We start from the raw sequence: 13,410 nt of genomic DNA on the forward strand, positions 1-13,410 counted from the left end.
GGATGTTTCCATTTGTGGGTGAGTCCAGAACTAGGGGCCACTGTTTTAAAATTAGGGGTCACCCTTTTAGGACAGAGATGAGGAGAATTTTTTTCTCTCAGAGAGTTGTGCGACTTTGGAATTTTCTGCCTCAGAAGGCAGTGGAGGCGGGGTCATTGAATATTTTTAAGGCAGATGTTGATAGGTTTTTGTTAGGTAAGGGAGTCAAAGGTTGTCGGGGATAGATGGGAATGTGGAACTCGAAACACAAACAGATCAGCCATGACCTTATTGAATGGTGGACCTCGAGGGGCCGAATGGCTTACTTCTGCTTCTATTTTGTATGTTCATATGGAGATGGTCCCTGGGTTCAGGGCAATTTGGAGACGGTCCCTGGGTTCAGGGCGATTTGGAGACGGTCCCTGGGTTCAGGGCGATTTGAAGACGGCCCCTGAATTCAGGGCGATTTGAAGACGGTCCCTGAATTCAGGCAGATTTGGAGACGGTCCCTGGGTTCAGGGCGATTTGAAGACGGTCCCTGAATTCTGGCAGATTTGGAGACGGTCCCTGAATTCTGGCGGATTTGGAGACGGCCCCTGAATTCTGGCGGATTTGGAGACGGCCCCTGAATTCTGGCGGATTTGGAGACGGCCCCTGAATTCTGGCGGATTTGGAGACGGTCCCTGAATTCTGGCGGATTTGGAGACGGCCCCTGAATTCAGGCGGATTTGGAGACGGCCCCTGAATTCTGGCGGATTTGGAGACGGTCCCTGAATTCAGGCAGATTTGGAGGCGGTCCCTGGGTTCAGGCTGATTTGAAGACGGCCCCTGAATTCAGGCGGAGGGGACGGTTCGGCCTCCGGGGTGGCGCCTCTGTTGCTCTGGGTTTGAACTGGGAGTGAAGCGGCTGTTCCCGGGGAGAGGGTCCGGCCCCGGCCCCGGCCCCGGCAGGAGGCCCCATGAGCGGCCGAGCGGCCCAGGCCGCCCTCCGGATCCGCCAGAGCTTCGACTTCGGCAACCGCGACCTGGCCAAATGGTTCCCCGGACACATGGCGAAAGGTGCGGGCTTGGGTCAGGGGGTCCCTGGGTCAGTGAAGGGTCAGGGGGTCTCTGGTTGGAGAGTTAGGGTCAGGGTGTCTCTGGGGTAGTGTGTGAGGGTCAGGGTGTCTCTGGGTCAGTGTGTGTCGGCCAGGGGGGTCTCTGTGTCAGTGAGTGAAGGACAGGGGATGTCTGGGTCAGTGAGTTAGAGTCAGGGGTCCCCTGGGTCAGTGAAGGGGCAAGGAGTCTCTCAGTCAGACAGTGAGACCAGGGGGTCTCTGGGTCAGTGGATGAGGGTCAGGGGGTTTCTGGGTCAGCAAGCGGGTGTCAGGGGGTATCTGGTTCAGTCTGTGTTGATCATGGAGTGTTTGGTTCGGTGAGTATGGGTTGGGGGCCTGTGGGTCTGCAGGGGCGTGTTTGGGTCAGTGATTCTGTGGATCAGGCGTGGGAGGTTTATGCAGTTTAAAGGGTCAGGGGGTCAGACAGCGTGAAGATCAGGGGGCCTGTGGGTCAGTGAGTGTGGCTGAGGCAGTCAGGGGGGTGTGGGTAGAGGGTTTGTGGATCTGCAGGGAGGTCTTTGGGTCAGTGAGTGTGCAGATTGTGCTTGAGGGCATGAAGGGGTTTGCCAGCTGGAGGGTCAGGGGGTAAGAGAGTCTGTGGCTCAGAGGGCCTTTGGGTCAGTAAGTCTGTAGATCGGGGTGGGAGGGTGCGGGTACTGTGGGTCAGTGGGCCTGCGGGCCAGCAAGTCAGGCTGTCTGCAGCCCTATGCAGTGTCCCAATTCTGGAACCACTGGTCACTGTGTCACAATATACGTAGCTTCTTGCAAGCATCGGAACACAATGCCGAACATTAGATGTGAATCTGTGATTGGGCAGCACTTTCTGAACAATCCTGTGTGTGCTAAGAATTATACTGACAACCAATTTAAGATTATCAGTTGGGCTCCCAATGTGGCTCACTTATGCTTGCTAGAAGCTGCACATATTCATACTCAAGGACCTGTCCTCTCTAGGCAAAAGGAATTTGTCTCGGCATTGCTCCTGTTTTGAATTAAACAAAAGTATAGCGGATGGGGAGGGGAATGATAGCTCCCTGGTGCTTTTTCCATGGTAATGCCTGGACCAATCAGTGCCAACTTGCCAACCAGTCAGCACCCTTTTCTCATGCAGTATAAATTGTTGCTCCCTTGAAATTTTGTATTCTTGGGTCTGTCCTGATGAGTGCAGGACAAAAATCTTCGACAGCATGTCTCTTTTCTCAGTAATACTCAGAAATGAATATCTGCATATATTTAAATGGATTTGCTAAAAGTTGCTCTTATTTTCTTTCATTTGGTTATTACTCTGATACCATTTTAACTGACAGTGATAGCCAGTAAAGATTAGTTTAAACAGAAGTGTCAAGGTGAGTCTGGAGCCAGCATAAGTCATTGAGTGACAATCACTTATGATGTGCGGCATTTTGATTTACCATTAGTTTATAGGAAAATAATCACAGCAAATGGGTGTGCAAGTTACGTCATGGTTACATATTCCATGACGACACCTGTGGAGTCTCGTTGTTTCTCTTGTCATCCAAAATCACAACAAAAGCTGCTGTGCTCTGTAATTATAGGCTTCCTCTCACGGGTTAGCAACTAAAGAAGCCTATCCGTGAAACATTGCATTTAACACACCTTTCATTTTGAATGTGTCTTAAGACTTTACAGCAAGGCTTGAGCCCTGTGATATCAATTAGATTTCTTGTTGTAATGACTCACTGGGAATCGTGCGCTGTAATATTGACCCACTGGGGATAGTGCGCTGTAATATCAAACCCCAACTGTTCCCTGAGCTGTGGCAAATGCGGAAAGTTTGACCAAACCACCAGATTGCCCCAATCCTACCTAACTGTTTAATTTCGGCTAACAGAATATGAGCACCAGGTTTGTAAACTTAATAAGTAAATAATGGTTTATTGAACAAACTGTCTTTAACCAGTGGCAAAAGGAAGAAATATGAACTGCTAACTTCTAATACTATAACTTAAACCCTACCCCCTTAAATCCCTATACACACACAAGACACACACAACATGGATTTTAAGGGTGGGATAAAACAGTTCTTAGCACCAATCTAGAGTACAGGATTTGATGGGTTGATTTTGATTGATGTCTTCCAAATTCCTCTCAGTTCTTGTTGATGACACGAGGTGGTCTTCCAGCACTTTCAATATTTAGTTCACTGGTTGACAACTTGCTTTTCAATGCCTCTAACAGTGATTTTCCGTGTTCCTTTTTGAAGGGGTTTCCTCAGAGAGCAGGTTATAAAGGTGTGAGGAAAAGAGATTTTAAATGTTTTCTCTTTGCAGGCCGGGAGCTTTCTGCTGCCCTGCACTTCACACAAAACTTTAGTCGTCTGGTCAGGAGCCAATTAAAATGCTGTTGTCATGCAGCTCCCTTGGTCCAGGACTCCTTTCCGACACCATCCTGTCTTACGTGGCACACTCTGTTCCAGGACTGCAACATTGTATATATCTCTCATCCTGTTCCAGTGGACATGTCTTTCAGCCATTGTAACTCTAAACCACAGTTCAACAGAAAATAAAAAGATATGTTCTTTACAACAGTCCAACAGAAATATCAAGATATGTTCCTTATGTTGTTTAAAACTAAAAGGCAAAGAATAGCTCATATATTTCTAATGTGGATTCCCAGTGCCAAAAAAATTAATTATTCTCCTTAAAAAAAGCTAGACAGAGACAAAAAATTAGTGGTTTGCAGTCCAACTGAAAATAAGGACTGAGGTATAATAATTATCTGTTTTAAGCAGTGCTCTTCAAGCTGCCTTAAATTGTCGATGTACTCCCAGGGTTCCCCATATCCTAACTTCCAAAGGACACTGCTAACTACCAAGTGGAATACAGTGCTATTATTGCAGAACATGTCAGTCATCATATAAAGTAAAATGATAAAATCTCATGATGTGTGGACAGAAATCCAAAAACTAGTTAGCACCCTAAAGCCCAGAGAGACCGGCTTGAAAACCTGCGATCTTAGATTGTGTTCCAGTGACAGCTCACGGCCCCTGTCACAGGAACGTGTCGGCATCACTGTTTCCTTGAATAAATTGAAGCTGACTTCATGGAGATACCTTTGGATTTTGACTATATAGCAACAACATTGAGGCTATAATGGCATGTACCATTAATAAACAGGCAATCCAGCTAGGTAGTTGACACCAGTTAGTCATCATCTGCGAAAATATAGTCGTTCCCTCCAGGTGTTTAGATTTTTCTTTATTAGGTTGTCACATATTTCTATTACAATCACTTGTGTCATGAGCTACACACTTGCTTACTAATTGTGATCCTGCTGTTAATTTTCCTCTTTATAGCTAGTTGAGTTTTGGATCATCTGACCAGATTGATTGGAAAATAACGTCTCATTCTTCAGCTTTCTTGTATCTCTCTTATTTTCTCATTCTTGTAGCTTTATTGCTTTATTGCTTGGTGGGAGAATGGGGTTGAGAAACTTATCAGCCGTGATTGAATAGCAGAGCAGACTCAGTGGGCCAAATGGCCTCATTTCTGCTCCTATGTCTTATGGCTTATGATCTTATCTTCTTCCATTGTCACAGCCTCATTGCTGTACACCTTTTACCTGGAAGATCAATTATAATAATGAGGGCATGACTAACAGGGTTTTAAGTTGCTGCCAACCATAGCACTGTTGAACATCTCCGCTGAATTTAGTTGAATTTTTGTTTTAACGTTTTTTTGTGTCAATATCTTTATTCGAGGGACCCTCCTTTGAAGTTTGAGTAAGTTTCAATTGGTTAGTCAAACAGAAATGCCTTGGTCCCTGATGTGAAGTGGCACCCCATAGAGTTTTTAATCATCATTCTTGGGATGTAAGTGTCGCTGGCAAAACAGCTTATTCTCTGTTGCCATTGAGAAGGTGGTGGGAGTGGGTTGCCTTCTTGAGCTGCTGCTGCCTGTGTGGTGAAGGTGTACCCAGAATGGCGTTGAGTGGGGAGTTCCAGGATTTTGACCCAGCAACAATGAAGGAACAGAAATATATTGTCCAGTCCAGGTTGTTGTGCAACTTGGGTGGAAATGTAGGGGTGATTTGGGTGCTATTCCCTGGCATTTGATGCAATTTCACCTCTGGGTGTAGAAGATTGCGGCTTTGGGAGTTGTTGCTGAAGTTGGCAGCTTGTTGCAATGGATCCAACAGATAATGCACAGTCATGGTGTGTCAGTGGTGGAAGGAGTGGGATGGTTAAGCTAGTAGATGTGGTGAATCAGCTTCTTAAGACTACAGGTTTAAAATTGAAATAAGTGGACTCCATAGAGTCTGTCCATTGGCCTGTCACTGGATTTTTCTGTGACAGATAGAACATAAAGCTGCTTCAATGTGCCCCCAAAAAGCGCATCTTTTGCCCTAGTGTGAATACCTCCCATTTTCCATGTCGGCTGCTATTGTGGCCACAGAGTATGTCGGATTGTGCTCAGTTATGTGGACCTTTGTGCTGGTACTCAACGCACTAGTTGCTGGGTTAAAGCTGTCAAACACATTGCACATTGGATCGCAACAGGATTAACAGGATGTTTCCTTCCCCCAGCCTGGGCCAGATTAAAATTCGGATTTTAGGGGTGATGTTGCTTGAATTTCTTAATGTAGCATTTTCTTCATCCCTTAATAAGGCATTTAAAGTCAAAATGATAAAAACCTGTTAGTGATTTCCTTTCCTTACATATGTTATTACACATTTTGTAACTTGGCTGAAAGGGCTGCGTTGTTTACCTCAGGCAATGCTGTTCTGACTGGCTTCCATCCAGGAGGTGGCCAAGAGCAGCTGAGGTGACCAACTCTTGTATTTTACCCCTTTGACTAGTCTGGGTTTTCACAGGTCTTCTGCCAAAGTTATAGTAAAGAGGCAGGAGAACCCCAATGAGACTCACCACATGTTCTCAAAGAAGTTTTTTTTTCTTCACTATGCAACTGCATTGCCCGCACATTTAAATTTTGCCAATAATGGGAAAAGAGGTAGATTATTTTTACTTTACAGAACTATAGTCCATAACCTGAAGCCTGTTTCTGTTTTACTCTAGGACTTAAAAAGATGCAAGCCAGTCTGAAAAAAGTGGATTGCATTATTGAAGTTCATGATGCCAGAATATCCTTTGACTTTTCTACAGTTTACCCCAAAATTCTACATAGGTACTTAAGCATCTGGAAAATTAGGCATTTGTATTTAAAAATGATGGTGCACTATACCGGTACTTTAATAAACAAAGTGCATTAGTTCTGTCGAAGGGTCATGAGGACTCGAAACGTCAACTCTTTTCTTCTCCGTCGATGCTGCCAGACCTGCTGAGTTTTTCCAGGTAATTCTGTTTTTGTTTTGCATTAATTATTTGGTTGACCTACACAAAATATACTTGCTTCATGTTCAATTCAAACCCTTTTTGTGTTTAACCCACCATCAGCCACATGGTAAAATTAGACTGATGGGGCAAGTTTAGTGGGGCTTTGCTCCTGGTGTGCAGTCATCTTGGAACGCAAACCTAATCCCCAGCTTCTTTTCTCTGTTGCAAATCATCTTGTTAAACCCCTCCCTGCTGCCTCCTCCACTCTCACCTCTGATAACAAGGGCAAGAAGTTCATGAACTTCTTTGTCACTTCCGTCCCTTCCCCTAGTGCACCAGGCCAAACATCCTCTACTGTTCACCTTCTGTTGTAGCTTGAATTCTCATTTCTCTTTCATGTCTCTTCTGTGTTCCCTCATGACCACTTCAAACTCATCTTGGCCATGAGACCCACCTCTTAATCCTTCCACCCTAATCCCATTCAACTGCTGACCATCCAACTTTCCTTCCTGGCCCCCATGCTAACTAATATTAGAAAACAACATTTAGGTAACTGCTAGGTGTTGACATTGCTAATGGTTCTCTCTCCGCAGGTACTGTTTCCACTTCTTCAAATCCGCTGTCAACAGCCCTCTCAAAAAAAACCCCACTCTTCTGTGTAAATGGGGTTAGGTAGGTAGGTCAGATGTTTCTCACGTGTCAGTGCAGACTCGATGGGCCAAAGGGCCTCTTCTGCACTGTGATAAGACCATAAGACATTGGAGCAGGAATTAGGCCATTCAGCCCATCGAGTCTGCTCTGCCATTCAATCATGGCTGATAAGTTTCTCAACCCCATTCTCCCGCCTTTTCCCCGTAACCTTTGATTCCCTTACCAATCAAGAACCTATCTATCTCAGTCTTAAATACACTCAATGACCTGGCCTCCACAGCCTTCTGCGGCAATGAATTCCATAGATTCACCACTCTCTGGCTAAAGAAGTTTCTCCTCATCTCTGTTCTGAAAGGTCTTCCCTTTACTCTAAGGCTGTGCGCTTGGGTCCTAGTCTCTCCTACTAATGGAAACATCTTCCCCACGTCCACTCTATCCAGGCCTTTCAGTATTCTGTAAGTTTCAATCAGATCCCCCCTCATCCTTCTAAACTCCTATCGAGTATAGACCCAGAGTCCTCAAACGTTCCTCATATGTTAAGCCTTTCATTCCTGGGATCATTCTCGTGAACCTCCTCTGGACCTTCTCCAGGGCCAGCAGATCCTTCCTAAGATACAGGGCCCAAAATTGCTCACAATATTCTAAATGTGTTCTGACCAGAGCCTTACAAAGCCTCAGCAGCACATCCCTGCTTTTATATTCTAGTCCTCTCGAAAGAAATGCCAACATTGCATCTGCCTTCCTAACTACCGACTCAACCTGCAAGTTAACCTTAAGAGAATCCTGGACTAGGACTCCCAAGTCCCTTTGCACTCCAGATTTCTGAATTCTTTCCCCATTTAGAAAATAGTCTATGCCTCTGTTCCTACCAAAGTGCATGACCTCACACTTCCCCACGTTGTATTCCATCTGCCACTTCTTTGCCCATTCTCCTAACCTGTCCAAATCCTTCTGCAGCCTCCCCGCCTCCTCAATACTACCTGTCCCTCCACCTAACTTTGTATCATCTGCAAACTTAGCCAGGATGCCCTCAGTTCCTTCATCTAGATCGTTAATGTACAAAGTGAAAAGTTGTGGTCCCAACATTGATCCTTGCGGAACTCCAATTTGATTGTGATTCTGTGATTCTAGACGCTTCTGTCCTTGCAAACTACCGTCTAATCTTCAACTTTCTTTCCCAATTCCTTGAACGTGATATTGGCCCCCAAATCCATGCCCCCAAATCCCCGAGTTTCTGTTTGAATTTCCAATCAAGCCTCTCCCACGTCACATGGCTCTTATCAAAATCATAAAAAACACCCTATGTGACTGTGATAGTGTTAAACTATTCCCTCAACCTGTCTGCAGCTTTTGACACAGTTGACCACACCATCCCCCTCCAACACGTGCAGCTGGGTGAGACTCCATTCTTATCTATTCAGTTGTAGCCAGAGAATCACTTGCAATGGCTTCTCTTCCATCTGTTCTCCCAAGAATCTATCCTTGACACCCTCCCTTATCTTATCTACACGCTATCTCTAGGAAACATCATCCAAAAAAAAAGCGTTGTGTTCTACACAACAACCAGCTCTACCTCACTACAACTTCTCTTGACTCCATCACTAAGCTGGCACACTTCTTACCTCACGTCAAGCGCTGGATGAGCAGAAATTACTTCCAACTAAATATTGGGAAGAACAAAGCTATTGTCTTCTGACCCCCACCACAAACTCTGTTCTACGGCCACCAACTCCATCGCTCTTCCCTGGAAGTTGTCTGAGGCCAAACCAGTCTGTTTGAAACCTTGGTATCATATTTGACCCCGAGATAAGTTTCCGAGCACATATTCAATCATCACTAAGACTGCCTATTTCCACCTCAGCCACATCGCCAACTCCGCCTCTATATCAGTTTATCTGCTGTTGAAAGCCTCATCCATGCCTTTGTTACTATTAGATTTGACTTTTCCAGTGCCCTCCTGGCTGGCCCACTAATGTCCACCCTCCATTAGCTTAATCTCATTCAAAACTCTGCCCATCTCCTCAATCACACCAAGTCTCATTCGCTCACCAGCCATGTGTTCGCTACATTGGCTCCCAGTCAAGCAATGCCTCAATTTTAAAATTGTCACCTTTGTTTTCAAATTCTTCGATGGCCTTGCCTCCTAGTCTCTATTGTCTATTCCAGGCCCATAACTCTCTGAAATGCTCATTCTTCCTCTCTAGGTAGTGTCACACATTCAAAGTTTTATTGAAAGGAAAGACTTGTTTTTGTGTATTGACTCATAACAGAAGTATCTCAATGACTTATTTTGAAGTGCTCTGCCTGATGTTATTCAGACCAATGTGGCAGATATTATGTGCACTGCAAGGTCCCACAGTGAGATGAATAATCAGATATTTGAGGAAGCATTGTTGCTGAAGACTGGAAAATTCCCTGGTTCTTCTTCAAATAATGCCAAAAGATCTTTAATGCCAGCTTGTTCAGCCATAACCCAGAGTGCAGCACTCCCTCTGTACAGTCTATTAAATGCACACAGTTCCAGGGGTAGGGATTGAACACTTGACCAACTGAAGCAGGGGTGAAAGTGCTACAGACTGGATCAAGCTGATGCATATTGCTCGCGCAAAACCCTTTGATGTCATCTTTTACCAGTTCTTTTCCTGCCCCCTCCTCATGTGGACAGTAGTTCTTTGCCAGGTACAGTTCCACAGGTGCCCTCTTGTAGCTCAGCCAAGGGACAGATGTGGAAAAGTCATGATAATGTTGGCAAGCTATTTAACCATTGACACTCCTACCACAATCCTGGCTGAGATCAGTTTACTCAAAGAAGCCATGGATGGAGCCTCGGTCCTCCCTGGTCTATGTGACAAACTCAGTCCACATGTTAGAAACCAGTGATTGGGATATTCCAGTACCACCAGAGAGCCAATTTGAATGGATTAGTATTACCACACCATTTTCTTTTAAGTGACTTGTCTCAGTTGTATTGTAGGCTGGGCTTCAAACAAAGGGTAACACCATAGCTAGTCCATTTCCATGGTGATGGATAATTTGATATCTGCAGAAGAATAGTTTAATAACATTCATTGTGGCTTTAATTAAAGTTGCAGTATGTTCTTGGCTGTAAACTACATTTCTACATTCAACAATCCTTGACTATCAATATTACATTCCTTTGTCTGGGCGTAACCCTGTGTTTGAGAAGACCTTGGGTGCCAGACCCCATCTACTGGTACTAAACAAAATGGATTTAGCTGATTTAACAAATAAACAGGTGCGTACTGTAATAAGCTGAGCCATAGATAGCACTGTGACTGCATGCTATTTCCCAATTTCTCCATGTGATACTTGTATTTCTATTTATGGGAAAATGTAGCGGAAGTTCACAATGACTTCCCTCTGCATTGTGCTTCCCTACGGAGAGGCCCACAGTTGTACTTCCTGTACTTAAAGTGGACAAGGAAGCGGGACCTGATGATATGTATCCAAGGATATTGAGGGAAGTGAGAGTGGAAATTGCAGAGGCACTGGCCATAATTTTTCAGTCTCCCGTAGATTCAGGGGTGGTGCCAGAGGACTGGAGAATTGTAAACATTACACACTTGTTCGTAAAAGGGTGTAAGGATAAGCCCAGTAATTACAAGCCAGTCAATTTAACTTCGGTAGTGGGGAAACTTCTGGAAACTTTAACTCAGGACAGAATTAATAGTCACATGGAGTGATGTGGGTTAATTAAGGAGAGCCAGTGTGGATTTCTTAAGGGAAAATCGTGCTTAACTAACTTGCTGGAGTTTTTTGATGAGGTGACAGAGAGGGTTAATGAGGGTAATGCTGTTGATGTGGTGTACATAGACTTCCAAACAGCATTTGATACAGTGCCATACAACAGACTTGTGAGAAAAGTTATAGCTCATTGAATGAAAGAAACAGCAGCAACATGGATATGAAATTGGCTGAGTGACAGAAAACAGAGAGTAATAGTTAATGGACCTTTTTCAGGCTGGAGGAAGGTTTGTATTGGAGTTCCCCAGGGGTCAATATTGGGACCCTTGCTTTTCCTGATATATATTAATGACCTAGATCTTGATGTACAGATGTACAGGGAACCATTTCAGAATTTGCAGATGATACAAAACTTGGAAGCATTGTAAACTGTGGGGAGGACAGTGCAGAACTTCAAATAGACAAATTGGTGGAATGAGCGGATAGCTGGCAGACAAGGTTCAATGTGGAGAAATGTGAATTGATATATTTTGGTAAGGAGAATATGGAGAGAGAGCATTAAATAAAGGGTACTACTCTTAGGGTGCAGGAGCAGAGAGACCTGGGTGTATATGTACATAAGTCACTAAAGGTGGCTGGACAGGTGGAGAGAGCAATTAATAAAGCATACAGTATCCTGTTCTTTATTAGCAGGGGCATAGAGTACAAGAGCAATGAGGTTCTGTTGAGCTTGTATAAGACATTAATTAGACCTCAGCTGGAGTATTGCATACAGTTCTGGGTGCCGTGTTTTTGGAAGGATGTGAACGCGTTGGAGAGAGTGCAGTTGAGGTTTACAAGGATGGTTCTAGGGATGAGGAACTTCAGTAATGAAGTAAGATTGGAGTGGTTGGAACTCTTTTTCTTGGAGAAAAGAAGGCTGAAAAAATTTGATAGATGTATTCGGAATCATGAAGGGTCTGGACAGAGTAGATAGGGAGAAACTGTTCCCACTCGTGATAGAATGGAGAACGAGAGGGCATAGGTTTAAAGTAATTGGCTAAAGAAGCAAAAGCGATCTGAGAAATACTTTTTCATGCAGCGAGTAATTCGGGTCTGGAATGCACTCCCTGAGATTGGTGGAGACAGGTTCAATCGGGGCATTCAAGAGGGAATTAGATAATTATTTGAAAATAAACAATCTGCAGGGTTCCTGGGAGAAGGCAGGAGAATGGCACTAAGTGAAATGCTCATTCGGAGAGCCGGTGCAGACACAATGGCTTTTTGTTTTTATTTCAGATCTTCAGCAACTGCAGTATTTTCCTTCTATTACCACAGCTCTGACGGTTTGACGTTGACCTGTTGAAGTTGGAAATTTGGCATGTGGGTGTCAACCCAAAGGTGCCACTCTATGATGCAGTGCCCTGGCTCTGCCACCTTGCTGCATTTACTATTTCTAATTGAGCTATAAGAACTTGGCCGCAGTACGGCATGTTATATGGAGAATACTGCAAGGCTGTCCCTGCCTTACACAGTGCTTATCCAGCCACCGGCCCATAATCTGCAGTTCTGCAACTGCACAACAGGTTGTTTTTACCGAACACAATATCCTATCATTAATGTTGTGTGGAAATTCACCAACTTTTGAAAAATAGGGTTAACTTTGTCATCATCTTGTTACGGTATAAGATCTCATGGACAATAAGATTTGAGACAAGCAGGGTCATTGACGTTTTGGATGACAAGTTATAGCAATAGTTGCTGTTCTTGTATTATAGAATAATTATAAAGCTGTTTTCTTCTAGGTTCCAGAATCAAATGCAACTTATAGAGTAGGAGCCAAATCCTCCTCTCTGAAAGAATCGTACATAAAAGAAAGACACAGAGAGTTGTTGCATTTACATAGCACCTATCATGTGCTCAGGATGTCCCAAAGTGCTTCATAGAGCCAATGGAGTACTTTTGAAGCCTAATCACTTTTGTAGAAAAACCCCTAATTCCACAGCAGAACACAAGGACAGATGTGAAAACTGTAATTGGTGGTTTTAGTTCTGAAAAGCATTGAAATGAGAGTTGGAGAATGAAATTTAGTATCTGACTGAAGCCAAACATAAATATGGCCACACATTGGTGATGTAAAGAGTTGTTTTCAAACCCTAGTCTTTATGACAGTAAAAAGATTTGCCTCAAGGAGGGCATTCTCTGTTTGTTGCTTAGAGAATCCTGAGAGAATTGGAACAACAAGGAATCCAAAATGTTCTCTTCACAGACTGCCTACGGGACAGGGACCTACACATAAAGAAGGTAAGTTCTTAACTCGCAATTGAATTTGTTTGAAAGGGAGGACAGGGATGGGAAATCTATCAGGGCGGCATTCTGCTGGCTCCCTGATGGTCTGTCCCATGATTTCCCCTGTAAGTGTTGGCCCCATTCAGGATATCCAGCCAAACGTGAACATATTCAAAGTGATGGGAAGATTACCCTCTGCTTCATTTAAAAATTTAATCTAAAACTTGACCTCCCTTCAGTTACCTTGGAGACAGCCCCTCCTTCCTCCCCTCATGATGAACTGCTGCTCGCAGCCAAGAACCCTGCCCATACCCACCATATCGGCCAATGTGAGGCCCGGGAAAAACAGGCCACCCGGAAAATCCCAACGCATTGTAGATATGGCAGGAGCCACTAAAGAGGAACATCTCAGCTGC

The 13,410-nt window shown here is 44.3% G+C and overlaps 1 protein-coding gene across 3 annotated transcripts in view; it reads left to right on the forward strand.

Moving 5' to 3' along the window:
• The first annotated feature begins 778 nt into the window (after positions 1-778).
• The window catches only part of mtg1 (mitochondrial ribosome-associated GTPase 1), a 40,311-nt gene continuing 27,679 nt past the window's right edge, over positions 779-13,410 (forward strand). For 2 of the 3 annotated variants that reach the window (XM_041176402.1, XM_041176401.1), the window contains exons 1-4: positions 780-1,038; positions 6,113-6,177; positions 10,173-10,277; positions 12,923-13,009. In XM_041176402.1, the coding sequence (XP_041032336.1) occupies positions 939-1,038; positions 6,113-6,177; positions 10,173-10,277; positions 12,923-13,009 (357 nt within the window). In that variant the 5' untranslated portion in view covers positions 780-938. Of the gene's footprint in view, positions 1,039-6,112; positions 6,178-10,172; positions 10,278-12,922; positions 13,010-13,410 lie in introns of all 3 variants that reach the window. The other variant, XM_041176399.1, reaches the window with a different exon arrangement.

This window comes from Carcharodon carcharias, chromosome 28 (assembly GCF_017639515.1).
Source record: "Carcharodon carcharias isolate sCarCar2 chromosome 28, sCarCar2.pri, whole genome shotgun sequence".
NCBI lineage: Eukaryota > Metazoa > Chordata > Chondrichthyes > Lamniformes > Lamnidae > Carcharodon > Carcharodon carcharias.